This window comes from Lemur catta, chromosome 13 (genome assembly GCF_020740605.2).
Source record: "Lemur catta isolate mLemCat1 chromosome 13, mLemCat1.pri, whole genome shotgun sequence".
Classification (NCBI taxonomy): Eukaryota; Metazoa; Chordata; class Mammalia; order Primates; family Lemuridae; genus Lemur; species Lemur catta.
The window spans coordinates 7,425,807-7,450,395 of NC_059140.1; the positions used below are offsets into that span (position 1 = coordinate 7,425,807).

At 41.7% G+C, this 24,589-nt stretch overlaps 1 protein-coding gene and 1 pseudogene across 4 annotated transcripts in view; one reads left to right on the plus strand and one right to left on the minus strand.

Annotated features, from left to right (window-relative positions):
* The window catches only part of LOC123649455 (zinc finger protein 737-like), a 56,714-nt gene extending 41,213 nt beyond the window's left edge, over positions 1–15,501 (minus strand). For 3 of the 4 annotated variants that reach the window (XM_045567606.1, XM_045567605.1, XM_045567603.1), the window contains exons 1-4: positions 15,331–15,501; positions 3,276–3,350; positions 1,411–1,537; positions 805–900 (exon numbers count right to left, since the gene is read on the minus strand). In XM_045567606.1, coding sequence (XP_045423562.1) covers positions 805–900; positions 1,411–1,537; positions 3,276–3,350; positions 15,331–15,333 — 301 coding nt within the window. In that variant the 5' untranslated portion in view covers positions 15,334–15,501. The remainder of the gene's footprint in view (positions 1–804; positions 901–1,410; positions 1,538–3,275; positions 3,351–15,330) is intronic. The other variant, XM_045567604.1, reaches the window with a different exon arrangement.
* Positions 15,502–17,904: 2,403 nt separating this feature from the next.
* On the plus strand, positions 17,905–23,012 carry LOC123649025 (annotated as a pseudogene).
* Positions 23,013–24,589: the final 1,577 nt, after the last annotated feature.

Here is a 24,589-nt window from a genome sequence, read left to right on the forward strand (position 1 = left end):
TCTATAGAAACACATTTAATACTTTCACAGCGTAACAAATCATAAAGCAGGAAACATATAACATTTGCTTGTGGTGATCCTGGGATTTCTGAACCAAATACCAACATCACCACTACACTCACACATTTCAGACACGATGCAATAAATGCAGAGAAATTAAAACGTGGTTTGCAGACAGGTGTGGTGGCTCATGCCTGTAATCCTAGCACTCTGGGAGGCCAAGGACAGAGGATCGCTTGAGCTCAGGAGTTCAAGAGCAGCCTGAGCAAGAACAAGACCCCCATCTCTACTAAAAATAGAAAAATTAGCCAGGGACTGTGGCACATGCTTATAGTCCCAGCTACTCAGGAGGCTGAGGCAGGAGGATCACTTGAGCCCAAGAGTTTGAGGCTGCAGTGAGCTACCACGATGTCATTGCCCTCTACGAAGGTGGACAGAGTGAGACTCTGTCTCAAAAAAAATGCTTTACCTACCATAGATTTTTCTCAAATATACACACATATTTCCATGTCCTGTAATGTAATGGAAAGCAGTCAGCACCTGCAGTCCCTTATAAACCATGGACACGGCTTTTGTTCTCACTCTAACCTTAAAAGAACAATACTGAAGGGAAATAAAGTCCTTAGATAATTTCAGAATAAGGGACAGAGAACCCTCTATCAAAGATTAAGAGAAAGAAACCCAGGCTTCCCAGAATCCATTTCCATTGAAGCAGAGTTTTCCAAAACACTTTTTAAGATCTGCCTTCTTCCTTGACCTTTGGACCTCTCACCTGTGTCATCTGCTTCATTCACTCCCACCTACCTGGGTGTCTGGCTACTGTCTCATTTGTCTTCACATTCCAGGGCTCTTGCCTTTGCTCCAGGCAGGTGATCAGGTCTGGCTTAGAGGCAGTAAGACCTGTTTTATTTGAAAAAAGTAACATGACTTTTTTGGGATTCTTCAATTACCAATCTTGTACTGTGCTTAGCAGAGAAATGGGAACAGTATAGAGGAGTCTAAAAAAAAATTAATCCCCAAATACTAATTCCTGACAGACGTTTTAGAATATTAAGAAAGTATTTAAAATTTGGGGGTCCTTAGCTCCATTACCCAATACTCTGGAATCAAATATTGGTGGTGGACATTGGATTTTAAGCTGTGAGCAACAATATCTTATGCCACTAAATTTTTGGAATTATCACTAACAAAGAGTGAAGGATACAGATCAGCTCAAGAAAGGGAAAGATTAATGTCAAGATAAAACAGATTGAAGATTTTCTTTCCTATACCAACAAATCCCAAGTTTTCCTTGGAAACAAAGATCTGAACTTCACTCATGCAAAGCAGAAAATCCCAGAAAAATTCTACAAAGGTAGAATATAAAACTCTTAGTGTGGAATAAAAATTGTGTATTGAAATGATCTTTACCCAGGAAGACCAAATTTCTGTAGTTCTCTAACATCACATCCCTATACAAATTCCGCTGAGCATTGTCAAGACATGCCCACTCCTCCAGAGAGAATTCTACGGCCACATCCCTGAATGTCAACAGTCCCTGAAAAAACAAAACAAAACAAAACAAAACAAAACATATATTTAACAAGTGGGCATGTGGAGAATTCTTAATTTCACTCCTGGTGAAATAACAGTGAAGAGAACTGGTTCTGACTGATATGAGTAACTGGAATTATTAAAAAAGACAATTTTTAACACAGAAATGTTCTCTAATATGTTATCTAACTCTGCAGAAAGAGGATGACATAAGGTCCAAAAGACTAGTGTAGATATTATAGTTTTCTGGATGATACAGTATAAAATTCAGGTCACCAACACAGGCATTTGTATTTTTGAGTACTATATTTACATCCTACAGGATAAGTTGTATATATTTTTCACATGGAAAAGTCATGTTGAGTTAGAAGGTATTAATACTTCTTAAATTTTGCAAAGTCTTCAATAGGTACAACAATGAACTAGAAATTCTGTTAAAATACAAATTTCGATTCCAAAAATCTGGGGTGAAGCCTGAGTTTCTGAATTTCTACCAAGCTCACCAGTGACATGAATGCTTCTGGCCAAAAGGGAATATTTTTCAAACATTCAGTAGCAGCAGAGCCTGGCTTTATCTCAGTTCATCTGACCACGAAACAAAGATGAAAGCCTTTATTTTCCAAAACAAGTTACACGCAAAGGGAATCTAAAAAGAAAAGGGAAGCTTCAGGATAAAATGTGATGGTTTATGCCCATCACTTGGTAAATCTTCACAAGGTACTTAATGATTAAGAGAAAAATAATTAAGTCTATACTAGAAAATTGATAAAGAACACATTAACCAAGTGACTACAATTAATATCAACTGTAATACAACAAATTACTATCAGGTGCCAATGCACACAGACATATCATTACTGCTGTGATATTTTGATATTTTTGGCCAAAGGAAAAAAGTAAATTATAATCTGAATCTAATCATGAACATCACTTTTACGCAAAGTTCAAGCTACAGATCTCTCTCATGTTCTGTAATCTCTAATAATGTATTTAAATAGTCTTTCTTTAGTATCTTAGAGAGAAAATCTCTTCTAAGTATTCTTTTGCTCAGAACTCTCTGAGTTATTGTGAACAATTAATGTGTATTCTATTAATCTCGTTCTGCACAGAACCGATGGAGCATTTAGATAGGACCTAAACAGTACATGTTCCCCTTCCTCACTGATATCCTAGGGACTGAACTCATCTCCAGTAGTATCTGGGGCATCCAAGATTCTGCTTCCAAGATGTTCAACAGCTACAAAGGGAATATTTTTAATATTGCAGGTTATAAATTTATGGTGACAATTGTTCATGTCATATAAGAAGCCTGGATGGAGAGAAGGCTCTGGTATATAGGGGAAAAGAATTTTTCAGAGCTTCTTTACATTAAGAAAAAAAGGGCCATCAAATTGGTTTCACTGATCATCTCCTAAGAGCACATTAAGGAATAACATTATCAGGTGTCCGGCAGATGTGGGTTGGGGGGGATGGGTGTATACACACATAGAGTGCAATGCGCACCGTCTAGGGGAAAGACACGTTTGAAGCTCTGGCTGGGGGAGGGGAGGACAATATACATAACCTAAACTTTTGTACCCCCACAATATGCTGAAATAAGAATGAAAAAGAAAGAAAGAAAAAAAGGGAAAAAAAGTAGTTGAAATGAAGCCATTAGGTTGGAACAAAAAAGGAGAAAAGTAAAGGTCTGCAAAGTCTAAACACATGACATTCCAAGAGGAAAAGTGAACACAGCCCCTGACCTGGGACACATTCACCTGAGAACCAGCCACTTCTCTCTTCTTCCTTCTCTGAAATTTCTTCTTAGTTAAGATTATCTGGAAAAATCACACATGTATCTTGAGAATATGCATCTAAAGTTGTCAGCATAACCCTTTCCCTGCTACCACCACACCCACAGCAGAAGGACCATGAAGGGCAGAAAAAATTCACACTTCCCTGTCCTTCATCACAGGAGAGAGTCAGGAACAATGAGGTCCTACATAAAGATCAAAATTTGAGTTTTTTCTTTCCTACCCTCAGGTACCCAGCCCTGCCACAGTCACCAGCAATTTTTGCTGCAGCAGTGGGAATATGGACCACACTGACCTGCCCTACAAAACACAATCAGAGCAGGCCCTATGACCTTCCTTTGGAACCAAGTCTGAATTCAAGTCTCATGAATATATCTCAGAGCCCTTGTACTTTATCCAGGCAGCAACTTAGCATCACATGGGGCACTTAATTAAAATCGCATCAATGCTGCCATCTAGATCAATAGACAGACTCTGTGGGAGAGGGCACAGGTGATGGCATTTCAAACTGGCCAGGACATTCCAATTAGAAGCCTGGATGGAGAAACTCTTAGAATGTGCCTATAAATGACTTGGTAATCTGGAGCCCACTCTAAGTAATGTGATTCTGCAGCCATGGAAGGGGCCCATGAATTGGCTCCTTGAAAAGTCCCCTGTGAATGCCGATGTTGCTTCTCCTAGAGCCACTATCAGTAGCACTCAGCTAGAGACAGCAGGCACAGCACACAGAGAGCACTACACCCAACACGCTTATGGCAAAAATACTTTTGGTCCAAAGTGAAGACCACCAATTGCCATCCTGAAACATGCCAGTCTATTAAAAGTTCACAGAGGCTAGAGAAGGCAGCAGAGTCCGAGCAAGTCTGCATTTGGAAAACAACACGTGCCCTGCCTTCATGCAGTATTTACTGAGCACGTGCGATGTGTTCACAAGTATGCTGCAGCAGTGGCCCCCAACCTTACTGGCACCAGGGACCATTTTCAGGGAAGACAATTTTTTCACAGACTGGGGAGTGGGGAGATGTTTGGGGATGATTCAAACACATTGCATTTTTTGTGAATTTCATTTCTATATTACTACGTTGTAATACATAACAAAATAATTCTGCAGCTCACCATAGGTTGGGGATCCCTGTGTTACAGTGCTGGAAAGTCAAACTTTGGGAGTTAATTGTCATAATATCCTGCAAGGTGGGTACTAAGTGCCCCATAATTTCCAGGATTTAGGTGAAGGGCCCACCCTGTTTCTTTTATCTACCATTGATTTTAAAAGGAAAATGTATAGAATAAAAGCTAAATATAAACAAATGGAAGAGATACAGAAAGGAAAGGTGTGGACTGTAGTTCAGAGGGATTTTTCATTGTGTTTACATTTACCGTCTTGTAACTTGTGGAGCAACTACTAAATGTAAAGGAACACAAAACAATTTCCTGGGTTGTTTCTCTAGAAACACAGGTTTTAATAAAAATAAAGAAAAAAAAAATTAAGGCCCCAAAATAATAGCACTTTGCCCTTATTTATCTGCTTTCAGGTTTGAGAAAATTGTAAGCACCAGCTCTGGAGAGACAGCGGGAGAAGCCATGAAAAAATCTGATCTCCTCTAATAAGCTTTGTGCAGGGAGAATCCAACATTGGACCAGACCTAGACAAGGCTCAGAAGAGGGTGGATCTGGGCAGGTTGGGGCGGGGAGAGGGCCCTGGGCTTCTCACCTCTATTCTGTTAACGTATATTCAGTTCTGTCTTTCCTACATCTTCCCAAGAGAAACTTGACTCCCAGAGTTTGAATAACTTCAACCTATGCACATCATTTTGGGGGTCTATTTTATAACATAATGACAAGCAATGTCATCAAACCAATTATATTTGAAGCTAATTATTTATTCTGGAAGCCTAAGAGGAAAAGACCCCTCAAGAGTGAAGCCTGCACCTATAATCCCAGCACTCTGGGAGGCTGAGGCAGGAGGATCACTAGAGGTCAGGAGTTGGAGACCAGCCTGAGCAAGAGCAAGACATCATCTCTACTAAAAATAGAAAAAATTAGTCAGGTGTGGTGGGGCGTGCCTGTAGTCCCAGTTACTCAGGACCCTGAGGCAGGTGGATTGCTCGAGCCCAAGAATTGGAGGTTTCTGTGAGCTAAGCTAATGCCTCTGTACTCTAGCCTGGGTGACAGAGCGAGACTCTGTCTCAAAAGAGTAAAGCCTGGTGGGCACCTTATATGTTTATGTTACATCTGGTAATTCTGAACAATGTTTGAGAATTATAATTAAAAAGACAAGTATTTCCAATCCCAGGAAAACTCCACAGCGGTAGCACAGAAAGAAAACTCTTTCATTACATAATTAAATCAGAATGGGATGTGCACCACAGACAATCTCCTAAGAGCTTGCAAAAACAGAAGGAAAGGTCACCATCATTAGTCCTCAAGTTGAGATGGAGCAGGGTCCCCTCTTATCAGCCTGCAGAACCCCCCAAGTATGTAAATAGATAAAAAATCTTGAATCCCTTCAAGGGAAATCCTGGGCAGCTAGGTAGCCTTGAAAAGTGAATAGGCAACTTGATGAGCAAAAGAGAATACTACCTACAGTCCTCCAAGCAAGCCAGAGTCATGAGGTGTTTTAGTTCCCTGTGGAAACTAAAAGATAACCTCTTAACATATGTTCTTGGGTTGTTTTCCAGAACTCTCCCGCTCATGGAATATGCAGATAGGAGGGAACTGAAGAATTGAACTGTGACCACAGTTTTTTTTACCTAAATTTCTCTCTGAAGGGCCTAGAGAGTGTCATACTCACCTTAATATCACTTTCTGCTAATCAAGTCATCTCTGAATCCACCAATGACCAAGAAGCCCCTGCTTCAAGATATTCTAAACCAATACATAACCTCTGTGTACTGATTTGCAGTTTTGCCTGAAACTTCTGCTTTCCTCAAATGTGCCCATATCTTTAAAAACCTTTGCCTGTGAGCCACTGGGGAGTTCCAGTCTTAAGCATTAGGTGTCCATTCTCCTTGCATGGCATCTTGCAATAAAACGCTCTTTCTCCCACTGCAACTCTTTGCATCAGCATCTGTCTTGACTGTGCTGGGGGAGTGGACCCACTTTGGTTTGGTAACAAAGTAGAAGATTTGACAACATTGTTTCTCTTGTATAAAATTCATTCTAAATTCATCTGGTGATTGGAGAGATTATCGTGTTTTGGCTATATTCCAAGGAAAATTAAATTTTCCACATCTTCATGATAGGAGGTAGTTCTATAACTTGGAGCCATGTGCCCACTGAATGTAAGCTTCCACTCTCCAATGCAAACTGTGGGATAGGGCTCTATCTTCTTTGCTATTTACATTTTAAAGCAATGGGTTAAAGGTTCTAGAGAAAGACATTCCTGAGTCAAAGATCAACAAAAGGCCTATTTAGATGTGAAGACGATTTACATATAATTCAAAGAATATTCTACAATTTTTTAAAATGTTTTTTATATATAAAACCAAGAAAAATTTAGCAAATGTCAGGGGGATAAAGAACACTACTAGAGCTACAAAAGTATATCCAGAAGAAAATTTCAAATGAAATATGCAAAACACATAAGAAAAATGTTAAGCTTCCAAAACACGCAAAAATGACCTACAACTGTTTGAATAGAAGAGAAAAACATCCTCAGATATCGATTCTAACACAATCAGTAGTTTGACAGAATAGGCATAAAGTTGACAAATAAAAGAAAGCACCTCATAAATAAAAACATATTAAAAATGGAAATGCACACTGAAACTAATCTATCAGTTGTCAAAAGCCCCACAATTTTCAGTGATGCTGTAGAGAAAGAGGCACTTGTGAACATTTCTGCTGGGAAGCCAAAATTATATAATCAAAGTACAAAGAAATGCACAATGACATTAACCTTGGACTCTGGAAACCCAATTGCAGAAATGTACTGTGCAATTTGTTTCAGCAACATGAAAAATATTTTCAAGGTTATTCCCTGTGGCTTTAATTGTCATAGCAAAATATGGGAAAGTTACAGTTATGTCCATTAACATGGCACAGGTTTACAGTCCCGTGACAGCCTCATATTCAAACACGCTGCAGCCATGAAGGTAAGAGAGAAAGGTGCCTGCATGCCTTCACGGCGCAGCTGACAGGACACACCGGGGAGTGGAAAAGGCAAGGTGACGGGACACCCGATTCCAGTGCCTGTTAAGCATGCGTATTTAAACAAGGAAACTAAAAGGCAAACCCTAAAACTAAAAGCAAACTCAAATAAATGAAAATAACTATGTATTTTATCAATATGACTAATGTTTTTAGTTTAATGCAAACAACTATGCCTTCTGATTTATCAGCAATATATGTGTGTATTTATTATAACTTTAAGGTTACTGCTTTTATGATACTTGTCTAACATACAGGAATATAAAAATGGTTACTAAAAAGTTCGACTTTGAGATGATGGCTAGACTTATCTAAAGTCTCATGAGATTTTATAAACATAATTGTTAACACTGAATAAATAGACAAATGGACAAAATCTTATAAATCAAGTTATAATAATTATGTTTCACAATATGTTCACTGAAAAAAGTTTTCTCACATATTTTTGGTAACTGTACCTTTAGAATTTTGCTAACCTAAATTAAACAGTGGATATTTGTTGAGTATATAAATCATTTCCAAATAAGATATAATGCTAAGATATTAATTACTAAATATGAGTCTGTATGCTTTTGGCTTTTTATTTCAGAGAAAAAAGATATTTAGGTATGTTAGCAAATATGTCTTGTTCCACACTGAAAAATTATTCCATTACAAAGCCTACATGTCTAAAAATTATAAAATGACTATTCATAAATTGTTACTATGTGACCCACAGTTAAACTTCCCTACTTCTTAGGTTTTCACTATGAATTAAAGTTACTAAGACTTAAAATCTTGACTAACATATGGTAATTAAAACTAAAAAAAAGAGAACCAATTCTACATACAGAGTATATCAATTCATGAGTGGAATTGTAAAATGTGGTATATGTATACCATGGAACATTACTCAGCTATAAGAAATAACGGTGATATAGAATCCCTTTTGTTCTCCTGGAGAGAATCGGAACCCATTCTATTAAGTGAAGTATCTCAAGAATGGAAAAATAAGCACCACATGTACTCACCAGCAAATTGGTTTCCCTGATCATCACCTAAGTGCACATTTGGGAATAACACCAGTTGGGTTTCGGACTGAGGTGGGGGGTGGGGGGAAGGGATGGGTGATACCTACTTGATGAGTGCAATGTGCACTGTCTGGGGAATGGACACACTTGAATGTTCTGTCTCGGGGGGATGGAGGGTGGAAGGAGGGGATGGGGGTATAACTACATGATGAGTGCAATGCACACTGTCTGGGGAATGGACATGATTGAAGCTCTGACATGGGGGGGGGGAATGGGTGGGACATGGGCAATATATATAACCTGAACTTTTGTACCCCCATAATAAGCTGAAAAAAGAAAAAAAAAAAAGCTGCATTGTCACAAAACTGGAAAAAAAAATTAACGTACTAGATATAAAATGTATAATTACAAACCTTCTGGTGTCATAATTTTATAGATAAAAAGTAGCAATATTTTATCACATGATATGTTTATTGATCATAAGATTCTTCTGGCTCACATTTCTCTAAATTTTTTTATTAGAACATCAACATATGTACTGCTAGCAATGTCACTTGCAATCCATATAATTCAAAGTGCTGCTAGTCATTCATGGTACATGCTAGGTCACAATTCCTAATGATTACAAATTTTAAAAATAATCTTTTTGTTTATGTTACAGGGAAAATGAGGTGTGTTTATGTTACTGAGACAATGAGCTGTGCTTATAAGCCATAAAAATATTATGAGAAATTATTTCAAAATAAAAATTATTATACATCTGTAAAAAAAAGGATTTCATTAAAATTAACTTTAATATTAATAATACAATAATACCAGAATAAAATTTGGCTTTTGCATTTTAACAAAATTTTCAGCAAATATTAATAGGAGATAATAAAAAAACACTTTGGTTCACCTTTTTAAGTAAACTGTAAGAAAAAGAAAATGGGCCGATGCCAGGCGCCATGGCTCACGCCTGTAATCCTAGCACTCTGGGAGGCTGAGGTGGGAGGATCGCTTGAACTCAGGAGTTTAAGACAAGCCTGAGCAAGAGTGGGACCCCATCTCTACTAAAAATAGAAAATTTAGCCGGGCGCGGTGGTATTCGCCTGTAGTCCCAGCTCCTCAGGAGCCTGAGGCAGGAGAACTGCTTGAGCCCAGGAGTTTGCGGTTGGTGCCAGCTAGGCTGACACCATGGCACTCTAGCCCAAGCAACAGAAGGAGACTCTGTCTCACTTTGTTGATTGTGCTTTAACTATGACCCTTTTAAGTCTTGTACTATTCCTTATCGGAGATTACCTTACGAGCTTCACAGAGACTGAGAAACTCCTTTCACTGGTCAAATAATTCAGTCTATTTGCAACATTTGGCAAACTTTTCAGCATTTCCATTGTACACACCACCATCGATCTTCCATACTGGTGGAATATACAAATGGGGTAATAAAAAAATCAATTGACAAAGTTTACAGAAACTTTTAATCTTCCCTGGCCTAAAGCTCTTCTGTTGGTATGTTTATGTTCTAGCCCCTTGGGTAAACATCAACTTTCTTCCTTTAAAATAAAATTAGGAAGGCCCATGCGCCTGCATTAAGTAGCATCCAAAGCAGATTTCCTTAAAGGTAATATTCTTCATTACTGCCAAGGCCTTATAAAACTTCTCACTAAAAATTTTATATTAATTAAACATTCTTTTAACATCAAGCTCCCAGGACATGTTGACATCAAAGATCATGACCTCTACCCTAGAAAGTATATTTATTGAAAATACCATCAAAAAAACATCTCCTCTAACCTTGTGAAGGGGAATCGTGTCAGGTATTGTTGACCAGTCCCTGTGCTGCTAAATTGAAGATCAACGTCTCTTATAATAATGTATACTTCTAAACTGCCCATAAATTGAGCATTCCCATTAACTCTCTTCTCAGTTTCAATAATTTGATATAACTACTCATGGAACTCAGCATAACACTTTAATTACACTTACCAGTTTATTAGAATTGGTACAGGTAGGAATGGCCAAATGCAAGAGATGTCTAGTGCAAGACAAAAGGGTGGGGCAAGATGGTGCTGGAAACTAATGCTGGTAAATAGCTGTGATTAAAGAAATCTCCCATCCTTTCTGTTCATTAAGAGCAGCTCACTGCAAAGAAACACCCTTTACATTATGACCTACATGATGCTTCCTGTTTTACCTATCACAAAGTCAGATACAGACCTAAAAATTCCCATTTTTGCTTCATAAACAATTAGATGAACAATTCTGTATTCACTAGTCTAAACAGAATACTTGCTAACCAAATGTGACTTAAGTTACTCTCCTGCCAGGCCTCTGAACTGTAATCCTCCCTCAGCCTTAGCCAGTATACCTATAACCCTACTGTCTGCCCCTCCTAAGAATAGTCTGACCTCAGGGTAAATCATTCTCTGATTTACCATCTAATTGTGCCACCTGACATCCTGACTTCTCCCACTAATGTTTTTTCTAATCTCATTTACTCCTTCCTATAAAAGGACGCCCCTTTCTGCCTAACCTTTGAGATGCTTGCAGATCTTATATTTGGTGCTTTCCCTGGTTCCAATACTCCTTCACAATAAAGTCACTTCTCACCTAAATCTGAAATTGTTTTATTTGCCAATGTCTAAAAACTGCCCCAGGACAATAACAGTTGCACCCTCAGAAGGGGCATCACACAGTCTTTCTGTCCCCAAACCAACCAAACCTTCCTGTGGGTCCCAGTCCCCAGCTTTCCGGGGCTCTGTAGCTTCTCAGTATAAAGGGCTCCTTCCATGGCTGGTATGAGCAGGCTGGGTTACCTGCAGGGGAGGCCCCGCAGCAAAAACTCACTGGGCCTTCGATGACCTCCTTTCGCAGGCTCAAGATTGGCCTTGGCTTGGAGTCACTGGTCTCATGCCTCTGCTTCTCATTGAGGATCATTCATTTAATTGTAAATAAAAAATACCCAGTGTTTGAAGACTGTACCAAAATTACTTAAATTCGGTGTTCAGGTTTATAGAAGGGAAGAAAATTCTGAAGGGAAAATGCTCAAACCACAATGTTTTTCCTCTGCTCTCACACCACAACAATCAACACAGAAGATTTATGTGACCAAATGTGTACAAATTTCTACCTACTGACAAGCAAGCAAGCAATCTTGCAGCTCAATGTCCTCAAATACAGCTCAATTCTGACACTATCAAACTGAAGATAGTGTCAAATCACACAGGTTTAGGATTCAACCCCCAAAATCTATCTCCCCTTTCAAACACCACTTACAGGTCCAGGACTCCAAAACTTCCCACTGACCTGCCTCAAGGTGGAGTTCCATGACCTCCTCTGTATAGTTGATTAATTTCCTAGAACAGCTCACAAAGCTCAGGAAAAAAACTTATTCACTGGTTTATCTTAAAGAATATCTCGAAAGACATAAACAAAAAGCCAGATGATGAGATATATAGGGCAAGGCGTGGAGAAGAAGGCACGCAGAGATTCAAGCCCTTGCCAGGCTCCCCACCTTCCAGGAACTACCTCCTGTTCAGCTACCTGGAAGTTCTCCAAATCCTGTCCTTTGGGGTTTTTATGGAAGCTTCATTTATAAGCATAATTAGTTTATCTGTATGTCATTGACAATACACTTAACCTTCAGGCCCTCCCTGCTCCCCAAAGGTTGGGAGTTGGACTGAAAATTTCATCCCTCTAAGCAAATGGCTGCTTTCCCTGGCAACCAGCCTCCCACCCAGTGGTTTCTGGGAGTTTTGCAAAAACTGTCTCATTAACATAAACTCAGATGTGTTTGTTTTTTTTTTTTTTTTTTTTTTTTTTTTTGAGACAGAGTCTCACTTTGTTGCCCAGGCTAGAGTGAGTGCCGTGGCATCAGCCTAGCTCACAGCAACCTCAAACTCCTGGGCTTTAAGCGATCCTACTGCCTCAGCCTCCCGAGTAGCTGGGATTACAAGCATGCGCCACCATGCCCGGCTAATTTTTTCTATATATATTTTAGTTGGCCAGATAATTTATTTCTATTTTTAGTAGAGACGGGGTCTCGCTCAGGCTGGTCTTGAACTCCTGACCTCGAGCGATCCACCCGCCTCGGCCTCCCAGAGGGCTAGGATTACAGGCGTGAGCCACCGCGCCCGGCCTAAACTCAGATGTGTTTGAAAGGCTAATGGTAAATAACAAAAGACTGTCTTTCACCTTTACCATTCAGGAACTACTTCAGGGACCAAGAAAAAAAGACCTAATATTTTAACAAAAAAATATTCTTATTGCTATAGTCATTGAGCAAATAACAGGGCTTACAGGAGCTGAGAGCCAGGAATCATGGATAAAACACAAAATATATCTATCATAATATCACAGAAATTGTAAGGCACTTAAATTTCATACTTCTACAGGAAAAACAAAAGTATTTATCTCTTTTAGACAATAAGTAGGCCATTGAATTACTATTTTCATGATAATCAATCATTTAGTAAACAATGGCATGTGAACTCTTCCAAGAGTTGTCCCAGTTGTTAACTAGGATTTATCCTTGTTAAACTCTAACATCCAGATAACAGAACACAAAACAGAATGATCCCCTTTCACAAATCCTCTACCCTAAAAAAAAAAAAAAAAAAAAGAGGAATAGGTGTTTTGGTGAATCTTTGTCATTCTCTAACTTTTTTCCCCACACTTTCTTGTGGAAATGTATTCATTTTTCTGCAAACAAAATGGAACAAAGATTCATTTCTATTTCCCTTCCTGGGTATCCTTGCCAAAGCAAAGTCCCAAAATTCTATTGAAAATCACCTGCAAATAAGGAATAGACCTGAGAAACCTACTACACTCACTCTGGGGAAGAAAATAGGTAAATAATAATTTTTAAAAATGCAATATACAAATAGAGTTTTGCTGAAATCTACTTTTTTATGACTCCTTAAAAGTATTTTCTTATCTTTCAAGCTCTACTGCTAAAACTTATTTTACAGTTAATGAAAAGCTTAAGTTGAAATGAATAAAAAAATCTTTTCATGGTTACAAACCCAGGGAGCAGAAGTGCTGACAAGAACACAGACTTATCTGATTCAAGTGCCAAGACATGACCTGCTATCAGTTGGGACATCCTTCTAGAAAACCCCCATCCTGCTCATTGAGGTGCTCAAAGACCACCCTCACAGGAGCCACTGCACCTGTCCCACCTGTGTGCCTAAAGTGCACATTGCTTTGAAGATTCTTGCACCACCTTACTGGGGTGGCCTTTTCTTGTCTTTTGGGATACTGTTTCTCCCTTCACAAGTGTGAGGAAATCCAGCAAACAGGAATTATTTCTGTCTTTTCCCCTCAATACCAGCATCCAATGATTGGCTGACCACCGATGTGTCTCCAAAAAATGGAAACTGGGTTTGGGGGGGAAAATGTTACAGCACAAACGGTTAGCCTTTTTCATGAAGGGTGTACTAGGAGACTTCTCTCAGCCCCAGGGCATCAAGCTGTTCACCAGCCATAATCCACAACCACAGTTCAGGCTGTTCTCTGGGAGTACACACTGCAGGATATTCACCACACATTCCGAGAGCTATGGTCACCATGAGCATCTTGGATCATCCTCGGACAATTCTGAAGCCTAGGACCACAAGAAGACAGGAGGGTGGCTGAGGACACAGTATCCCATAAAGTTTCCAAAAGGGGAACCTCAACCCAAAGAAACCCTTTGGTAAGTAAGATGTCTGTGCCTAGGGAAGCTATAAGGAGGAGAGACAAAGTATATTTTTACAGGCAGTGTCAAGTTGAATAGTCTCTGATTTCCTCTCATGTGAAATGTTCAGAAACACAAAACGAATTTTTTTTTAAAGCCACCCGTTGCTCTGTGGAAAAATGATAAATTACAACACTCTGTTTCAAAAGTAAAATAAAGGACAAATAGTTGATAATGTTGTAATTGGTGAGGATAAGTTGGTCTTTGGGAATCTGGGGAAGGAACTGGAAATTTAGGATCTCACCACAAGTCCTAGATGGGTTACACTAGGGGCTCAGAGGGGCAGACTGAGATCCTACTTGCCACACATTTGGAAAATGCAAGGGAAAATTGAGACCCTCTCTGGTGTAAAAATAACTAAATAGGATGGAAGGGACTCTAGCGCTCTGGGTTCCTACCTAAAAATACCAAAATCTGATTCAAATACTGTTTTTTATATTACTAACTTAGAGAGAAAGAAAATTTAGTCTTAACCAACCACAAACCACCAATTAACATCTGATTACATACCCAGGAAGTATCCACCAGGATATTCCAAATAACGCGACGACATAACGACTACACAACTGTAACCAATCAATTCTTGAATTTGGTTTGCTCTCTCCTGCCCTTTATGAAAGTCTTTTCTTCAAGCCCCTCTGGTGGACCCCCAAAACAAACCATGGATGATTGCACTCTGATTCATAAATCGCTGTTTGCTCTAATCAACTCTATCATGTTTTAAATGGTGCCTTAGTTTAATTTTTAACAGGAGAAAGGAGGGACGGGGACCCCAGGGGCTACAGCTCCTCCCACGCAGGAACCCCGCACACCAGTCGAAATTCTTCCCCGATGACCCTGCCGTAGTCACCGCGCAATGTAGGGCAGACGCAGGGCTGCACCACGGAACTACCCAGAGGACTCCCACTGGGCCAAAACAGGCCTGGGAGGTTGACACAGGGCGCCCCTGCTTCCGGCTGCCGGCCCAAGCCCGCTCTAAGCGGCAGAGGACCGAGGGCCAAGCTGCCCCAGCGGGTGCGCGCCCGGGTGCGCAGACTCCGGGTCTGACACGGGGAGGCCCGGGTCCTGCCTCAGCCAGTGCCGGTGCGTTTCAAACACCCTAGGACAGCCGGCCCCGCACACTCACCATTTTGCGGCTTCCGTGGTGCCCAGGGATCCTCCCTGCAGATGTTTCAAAACCCGCAGGTCATAGGCAGACAAAGGCTTAGGGTTACCTGAGTTTCCCGAAGCAAAGAAGAACGAGCGCTGAAGACAAACTGCAGCTCCGAGGACCCGCAGGACACAAAGGCCCGGCCGGGCCTCGGAAGTCCCGCCCTCCCACGGCGTGCCTGATTGGACAGTTCCCGCCCCGTGATTTCTGATTGGGTAGGGCTCTAGGCCCCACCCTCAGGGCCCTGACGGACAAATAATGGGATCCCACCTATTCAGGGCGGCAACCCGGGCTTTCTCTCTGCCCTGGGACGTGGCGCTGCCTGGAGGTCATTCGCATTTAACCTTGTATATAAGGTTACATCCACTTGTGAATGATGTATAGCATATTCAAAATCGGAAACTGTATGATAACAAGTATTTTAAAATTTCAGATTTGGTAAACTTCATGGCCACTTCTGTTTTGAGGAGGGAGCCTGAATTTTGAAAAGGGAGACAATCGTCTCAGGCAGCAATGCCTTACAGAAATAAAGCGTGAGCCAGTGTGCCATTTTAAATTTTCCAGCAGCAACATAAAAGAAAAGACAAAGAAAAAAGTGAAATTGTAATAATTTAACTCAATATATCCCAAATATCATCATTTCATTATATGATCAATATAATAGTATTGATGAAGTCTTGCAAATCTTTCAAAGTTACTCTGGATTTTAACTTCCAGCACATCCCAGTTTAGACTGCACATTTGGATACACGTGTCTGGTTCTTCCACTTTTATTTATGTTAAGTTTGGTCAGTGGGTCCAGGCAATGTCTGCCTGTTCCTTTCATATAATTGCTTATCATTTATTGGCTGGTATTTTTCTGATTTCTCTTGTTTCCATGAGGGTTGCAAAATATCAGTTTTCTAATTCTACTCTATTCTCTGCATGTAGTAGTTCTCTTTCTTCTATTAAGAATTTCATTTTCTCATGAGCTCTTCATTACATTAAGAGCAAGTCTATCAGGAAAAGAAGGATAAAAGCTTGATTCTTTCTTTTATTAATTGTCGTAATAATAAGCTTGCAGCCACAGCAAACAAGGAAAAATGTATGCATAGTAATTTAATTTTCCTAACATTGTTTTTTGTGTTTGATGGAATTCCATGCACTGCAGTCTATATTTCTGAGTTCAAATTATCTCATCTGGCCCGGCATGGTGGCTCATGCCTGTAATCCTAGCACTTTGGGAGGATTGCTTGTGGGCAGGAGTTGGAGACCAGGTTCAGCAAGAGTGAGACCAGGTGTGTCCAAAAATAGAAAAAATTAGCCGGGTGTGGTGGCATGTGCCTGTAGTTCCAGCTCCTCCGGAGTCTGAGTCATGAGGAGCACTTGAGCCCAGGAGTTTGAGTTTGCAGAGAGCTATGGATGATGCCACTGTACTAGAGCCTGAGCAACAGAGCAAGACTCTGTCTCAAAAAAAAAAAAAAAAAAAAATTGTCTCATCTTAGGTTAGCGAATGATTTTTTCATACTACCTCCTTTGTCCTTGTGCCATGAGGCACTATGTTTTAAGAGCTTTCTTATTTTCTGTAACAAATACACATAAGTGCTTCCCTTTGTTATATAAGTTGCAAATAAAATAAACATCCCATTTGGCATTTTCTTTTTACTTGATTTATAGTGCTTCCTATGATGCAAAATATTCTGGTTTTATGTTGTATATTGTGTCAATCTCTTATTAGTATCTTTTGGTTTCAATCCCAGGCCAGATTTATTCTGACAGCTTGCAGAAATATTTACTAAAGTTTTCTTCTACTATTTGTATGTTCTCCATTTTTTTACCATTTAGCTTTCTGCTTTATTTATCCTTTACCTTACTCTAGCATGAGAAGAATTGATCCATTTTCATCTTTTTTATAGGAATACCGAGTTCCCAAACACAAAAGTATCAATAAACATTGTAATTTTTTATTGCTTAACTTTTCTTATGCACCTTGGTAGGTTTTGGGATTTTTCTGCTGTCCTGGTCCGTTTGTCTACTTTCAGCAACACCACACTGCATTAACTATAGAATCTTTTTATGTGTTTTAATTTCTTGTGGGAGCAGAAAACCTCATTGTGCTTTTTCCTCAGGAATTTTAGCTATCCTTATAGGTTTGTTCTTCCATGTGCATTTTGCAAAATCATTGCTAGCTTTAAAAAAGCTGACAACAATCTATTATGACATCAAATGCAATATTGAAATTAGCTTAAGGATAAAGGACCTCTTTATATTATTCATTTTGTTTCTATCCAAGAACAAGATATGACTCTCCATTTGTTTAAGTCTTCATTCATATATTTCAGGAATGCTTTATTATTTTGCTTATATAGACTGCACATTTCCCATTAAATTAGTTACTGAGTAATTTTATTTGATTTTTAAAATTTACTTTATATTATACTCTGTCATTGCGTCCTCACACTGTACTGAGTGATTGTGAATTATACACACGCCGTTGTCTGGCTTTGCGCTGGCGGCCTCATCCCCTGCAGGGCTGGGCAGGTATGGCACTAGTTAACTAGTTAACAAACTATGCATCCAGGTGTTAATATAACCAGCGCTGGAAGCAGGTGGAAGCCAGGGCTGCAAGAGCAGGAATCACAGCAGCAGTGGGTTGCCTATGCCCCGTGTCCTGCAGGCAGCGATTGCGCCAGCCCCACGCTGGCATTGCGGGGCGGGACCCGCGTCGCCTACCCGGACCTCAGCTGTCCCTGGCGACCACACCCCGGCGGGCGCTGCAGTACTGACAGAACTTTGCAGTGGGCCGGAGTGCCCTTTGCGGAGAGGCAGAGGAAGGAAAGAAAAGAGAACGAGGAAGAATGTAGCTTGGGGGAGGGGTCCTGAGCGGCCAGGCCGGCAGTGCGGGGCGTCTGCGTGCGGGGCACGGAGCCCTGATGCGCCCTGGCCGGAGGAGCAGAGGGCGCCTGAGGAACTGTGTGATAAGCAGACGTAAATTCTGTTCTCTCCAGTTAGGCGAAAGGCCGGAGTCCACCCCAGATTCAGAGAAAAGAAAGGTCTCGTGATTATTCACTGCGTTGACAATTATCTGCTAGCATAGTACAATGGGTGAGTAATCGAAGTGACTTAAGGCAGGTCCTAGGTCCAAGGGAAGGGGGAGTCGATTTAACAAATACTGCCCAGCTATATGAAGTTACATTTTACAATGCTTATTTAGGTGCGGGGAGTTAGCTACGCTCCCCGCAAAGAGGTTTTATCTCTTTCTTCGGATCAGGTCTCTAAGTTGACCACGCCAGTTTGCAGGGAGTTAGCTTCGCTCCCAGCAAAGAGGTTTTTTCTTCCGATCGGGTCTCTCAGGCAGGGGTCATCGCAAAGGATGAAAAAATAGCAGGAAACAGAAATAATAATAACAATACACAGAGCCAAAGATATAGTTTATAAAGTAAAGGTTTATGAAAATAGATAAAAGGAGGGTATCCGGATGGGGATATTTCCTCCTGCCAGAAATATCTCCCAAACTGAAAATCCACTCAGGTATTATGTAGGGTAGGTACAAGCTCCCGTTGCCCCATTCACATACTAACAGGCAGTTTGCTTTAGGGTCAAAGTCTTCTAAAAGGCTACTACAGATCTTTAACTAACTCTAACTAGGGGAACAATGAGTTGTAAAATCTTCTTGGTGCAAACTTCTAAGTTTTCTGATAAGGCTATTACTTTAGCAAAAAACAGAGACATCTTGGCTCCGGTGATTGTGTTCTTGGAGACAGAGATGATCTCAGAAGTCAACATGAGCTGTGCTTTGTGTTAATTACTTTAACCGCATGGCTCCTTCTGGGCCTGGCTTGGGCATTAGCATATCTCTCTGATCAGCTCTCATCTCCGGGGGTCCTTGCCAGCTCCGGCAACCCATAGCTCTAGGAAGAGGCCTGTCTTGTCTTTCAAAACAGGTGAGAACCATAGGCCCAGTTTACACCTGTCTCTGAAGTGCAGCTTTTACTGACCGAGGAGACGCCCTCCTGAGACTAGGCAGCTTTTGAACCAACACATTTCTTTTTTCTTTAAGGCAAAGCCTTATGTGACTTCTGAAATCAAATCTTGTCTCCAGAAATACAGGGGACATTTCTATGACTCAGTATTCTTAGGCTCAACATTTAGGGTGTAGCAAATTGTATTTGTTCTAACTGATGCTATCTGTTTCTGTAAACCTGCTTGGTTTTTACTCGATTGTTTAAAATAGTTAATCGGATAAGACGGGAGGGTCTTTAGATGATCTCATAAACTTGAAGCTGGAAATTGTTGCCTAAGATGTCCCAAGGTGTGTATGTTTAATGTTCCATATGGCCCAATGGTGGAGGAGATATAAGTTGTCACAAAACCGGTGCTCAGGGCCGCACTCCAAGCTCGGTGGCACTCCCTGCCGGAGAGCGGGCCGCTGGACAGCCAAAAAACACTCGCTGAATTTCAATCAGTCTTTCGTGGTTGACTTTCTCGCTCTGGTCCATAACAACCGTCCCCTGGGGAGCAGCCCTGTCGGGTCCCGGGGGTTTGTGCAAGCGCGGGAACGCTAAGCGCTGGGCGCAGGGGGCCTGCCAAGCTGCTTCCCGGTGCGTCGGACGCATTTTGCCCGCCTCGTCATCCCTGGCTCCCCGCCTGGAGCCTCCGTGGCGGCCTCGACCTTGCTCCCAAGGCCTCCCGGGAGCCCACCGGCACTTGGCAGAAGGCGAAGCCACGACCTGCGGGAGTCCCCCAAAGTGCCGCGTTTGTGTGTCCGGTCAGCCTGGGCTGCCCCAGCGAAAACCCGGAGAGGAAGCGGAGGGGAGAAGAGCAAAGGAGAGCAGCCCGCCAGGAATGCTCGCCCAGGACAGGGGCCGAGGGGGGATGGGGATTGTGAACTGAAATAAAATTTTAAGGCTCCCCCCGCTGACGGCTGACGACCCGCTCTCGGCCAAGGGGATACCCTAAACCTCAGTCACTGGCCATGAGAAGGGAGATCAGAGGTGCCTCATCATGGCCCCCTCCTTTCTTGGAGACATCCTTTGTAACTCACTGTCAGGCCTAAGGCTATGGAAGACAAACCTGCAGGTCCTCAAATTACACAACAAATAGGTAGCTTGTCTCTGATTAGCACCCTTCCTTGACTTAAAACATTCCAAGCCTTCAGACAAAGCTTCATTTCTAGAGTCTTTAAATAAACCTATAACCTGTAACCTCCCCCACTTTGAGATGTCCCACCTTCTGATGCCAAACCAATGTGTGCCTTCCACATATTGGTTTATGACTTTGCCTGTCATCCCTGTCTCCCTGAAATGTATGAAACGAAACTGTAACCCAACCATGGCAAGTCCACTTGCTCAAGGCTTCTTGGGCATTGCTTGGGCCATGGTCCTCAAATTTGGCTCAGAATAAACCTCTTTAAATTATTTTACAGAATTTTACTTCTTTGCCATTGACACCAGACACCAAGCTGCAGGCCAACCCTTCAAGTTCACTATCCTGGAGTCCCTGGACCAGATTAAGGAGAAATTCCAGTTCCTGCGGGTGCAGTGCCACCACCTTAAAACGGAATGTGAGAAACTAGCAAGTGAAAACACAAAAATGCGGAGGCACTATGTGATGTATTATGGAATGTCATGTGGATTAAACACTGAAATGCACAAACAGACTGAAATCACCAACAACTTGAATGTGACTTGTGCACAGGTCATCCCATTTCTGTCTCAGGAACATCAACAACAGGTGGCCCAGGCCTTCAAGCCTGCCAAGCCAGTGACCGCGGCAGAGCTGAATGTCATCCTTGTGCAACAGCAGTTGCAAGCTCAGTGTCTGTCGCAGTGCAGCAGACCACCGTGCCCCTAATGTCTCACCCTCAGGGACTTCAGCCTCCAGAAATCCTGCCCATCTGGGGCAGTGCCCACCTCTGGCACTGTCTGGTGCTCTGAGTGGGCGGTCTCACTTGGCAATAAAACATGACAACAAGCACCACTATGCAGAGCACCACAGGGTGTCCAGCACAAGTAATTCCCGCTTGGTCCCATGCAGTCTAAAAGGCACAGATACATGAGGAAATGTGCCTGAGTTTTCCAACTACATCGAGAAAAGGAAGATGGATGATAAGGACTCCAGCCTTCACCAGTGATGGTGACAAAAATTGTGACAACTTAGTTGTGGATGTGTCTTGAGGACCCTTCTCAAAAAACAATCACGGCCCATTCATCTTTGGAAAATGAAACTAACAAATACTGCATGCCAAAGAAAGATGCTTGTAGCAACCCAGCCTCCATGGCCACCTTGGGAAGTTCCACTTCACTGAAATCTAAAGAAATGAGCTTGCATGAAAAAGCCAGCACGCCTGTTCTGGAATACAGCACACCAACACCTCAAGGTGATGTGCCAATGCTGGGCATAAGTGCCACTCCAGGACTCGGTCCAGGCCTCAACAAGCCTCCGGCCACGGACCACCTCGTTCACCAAGTGGCAGCTGGTTTGAAAACACCGCTGGAAATGCCCAGCTCTAAACACTGCTCCCTTTGCATGGTCCCCCATGCTGGTAAGAACAGCGAGCTGACCAGCCGTAGTGCCACTTACAAAAGGCCGCACATCATGTTTCCCCAGATAACCCTGGAGACTGCAGAGGTGGCCTAAGTGTGCTTCCCAATGGTGGGGTTTGATCCTCTCCCTCACGTGAGAATACCTATCCTCCCTCCAAAGCTGGCAGGAATCTCTGGGTGGAAACCTGCATATTCCTTCCACATTACTGCAGCGGGTCAGATGCAGCCTGTTCCCTTTACCCTCATGCATTTGGACCTGGAATCCCCCAGCATGCTCACCAGATCGACACCCTCAACCAGGGTGAACATCAGCAACCCCACCAGACAGAGGCACATGAGTAGGAAGGGCTGCATCAAGGTCTGGGACATCAACCCCCTGGCAATAAGAGTCCTGTCTCTCAGCTTGACTGTCTGAATAAAGATAATTATATCCATTTCTATAAATTGCTACCTGACGGCGGCGCTCTGTTAGTGAGAGGGCAAGCCAGCACTTTGTCCATTTGAGACCTGGCAGTTCAGACCTCATGCATCAAGATAGAACTGACATCCTCAGCTGCTGCCTGCTATGCCCTGGCCATCAGCCTGAATTCCAAGGTCTGCTTCTCAGGCTGTAATGTCACAGATCTGAACAGCCAGACACTGGTGAGACAGTTCTAGGGCCATACAGATGCAGTCTGGTGTATTGACATTTCTAACGATGGCACCAAGCTCTGGGGGACAGTTTGGACGGCACTGTCAGATCCTGGGTCTTGTGGAAGGATCACAGCTCCAGCACAATGACTACACCTCCCAGATCTTCTCCCTGGCATACTGCCCCATGGGGGAGTGGCTGGCTGCAGGCGTGGAGAGCAGCAATGTGGAGATGTTGCCAGTAGATAAGCCCACTGAGTACTGGCTATCCCTCCATGAGAGCTGTGTGCTGTCCCTGAAGGTTGCCTATTGCGGTACGTGGTTTGTGAAATATAGAATAGACAACCTCCTCAATGCTCAGCAGACCCACTGTGGGTACAGTTGAAAGAGTCCACGTCAGTACTTAGCTGTGGCATCTCTGTGAATGATAAGTCCAGAGTCACTGGCTCAGGGGACAAGAAGTCTACAGCCTTTGAAGCCATCTACTGGAAACATGTGGTTTAGTGTTCATGGCTGAATTGAGCCAAAATATTTAGAATTAGTAGAAATAGAAAAGTTGTGATTTTATTTATTTTTTATTTTTTTTGGAGACAGAGTCTCACTCTGTTGCCTGGGCTAGAGTGCTGTGGCATCAGCCTAGCTCACAGCAACCTCAAACTCCTGGGTTCAAGCAATCCTTCTGCCTAAGCCTCCCAAGTGGCTGGGACTACAGGCATGCGCCACCATGCCCGGCTAATTTTTTCTATATATTTTTAGTTGTCCAGCTAATTTTTTTCTATTTTTAGTAGAAATGGGGTCTCGCTCTTTCTCAGGCTGGTCTCGAACTCCTGACTTCGAGCAGTCCTCCCACCTCGGCCTCCCAGAGTGCTAGGATTACAGGTGTGAGCCACTGAGCCGGGCCCTAAAATTAGAATCTTTTGTCATTAAAATATACTTAAGAGTGAATAAAAGCAAACTATATGGTGGACAAATCTATTTTGAACACATATAGTAGACAAACATCTCTAATCAGTGAACTCTGACAAACCCATAAAAACTTACACAATCCTCTACAAAAATGGTAAGAGAATTGAAAAACCACTTCTCAGAGGAGGATAGAGAAATAACCAATAAAAATACAAAAAGTGCTTAACCTCATTGATATTCAGAGAAATAAATATTAAACCCACAATGAGTTACTGCAACAGAGTCATCAGAATGGCTAAAATGGAAAAGACTGTCAATACCAAATCCTGGCAAGGATGAGGAGCAATTGGAACTCTTGCACACTGATGCTGGGTAGGTAAATTGGCATAGCCACTTTGGAAAATGTTGGACATTTTCTACGCAAGTCAAATTTGAACTTACTCTATGATCCAGCAATTCCATGCCTATCTATATTTACAAAAGAAATGCTTACACATGTATAACAAAAAACACAAAAAAGGTTCGTAGCACCCTTATTTCTAATAGACTCAGACTGGAAAAGACCCAGCATCCATTAACAATGTAATGTATAAATAAATTATGGCATGTTCATACACTTAAATATTATACAGCAGTAAAAATGCATAAACAATACAACTGTGTGCAATAATATGGATAATACAGTATCTATAATGTTGAATGAATGCATACAGACACAAGAATGCATGCTATGAGATTTCACTTACAAAAGGTCAAAAGTAGATAAAGCTGATCTAGGATATTTTAAGTCTGAATCAGGTTTTTCTTTGAGAAAAATGAAGGGGTAGTGAAAGAGGAGGTATTGGGCAGGGGGGAGTTGTATGCTAGCAATGTTAAGCATGCCCAAATAGTTTTTCAGACATTTAATCATTCTTGATTAAACCCCTAAAAAATCTATGAATATGTTATAATAATTATATTTTCTTAACATAATGATTACCTAATAGCCAAGAGTACTTCTGTTCAAGTTTTAGCCAAAGGAGTACAAAGATGTTCCAAGGTCTATATCATCAGAATCCAGGTCAAATTGATTCTAACCACATTAATCTGCAAAAAACTGGTTCAAGTGGATAAAACCATTGCAAACTTTTGCATGTCACCTCAGACTGATCCAAATAATTTAAAATTTGTCTAAT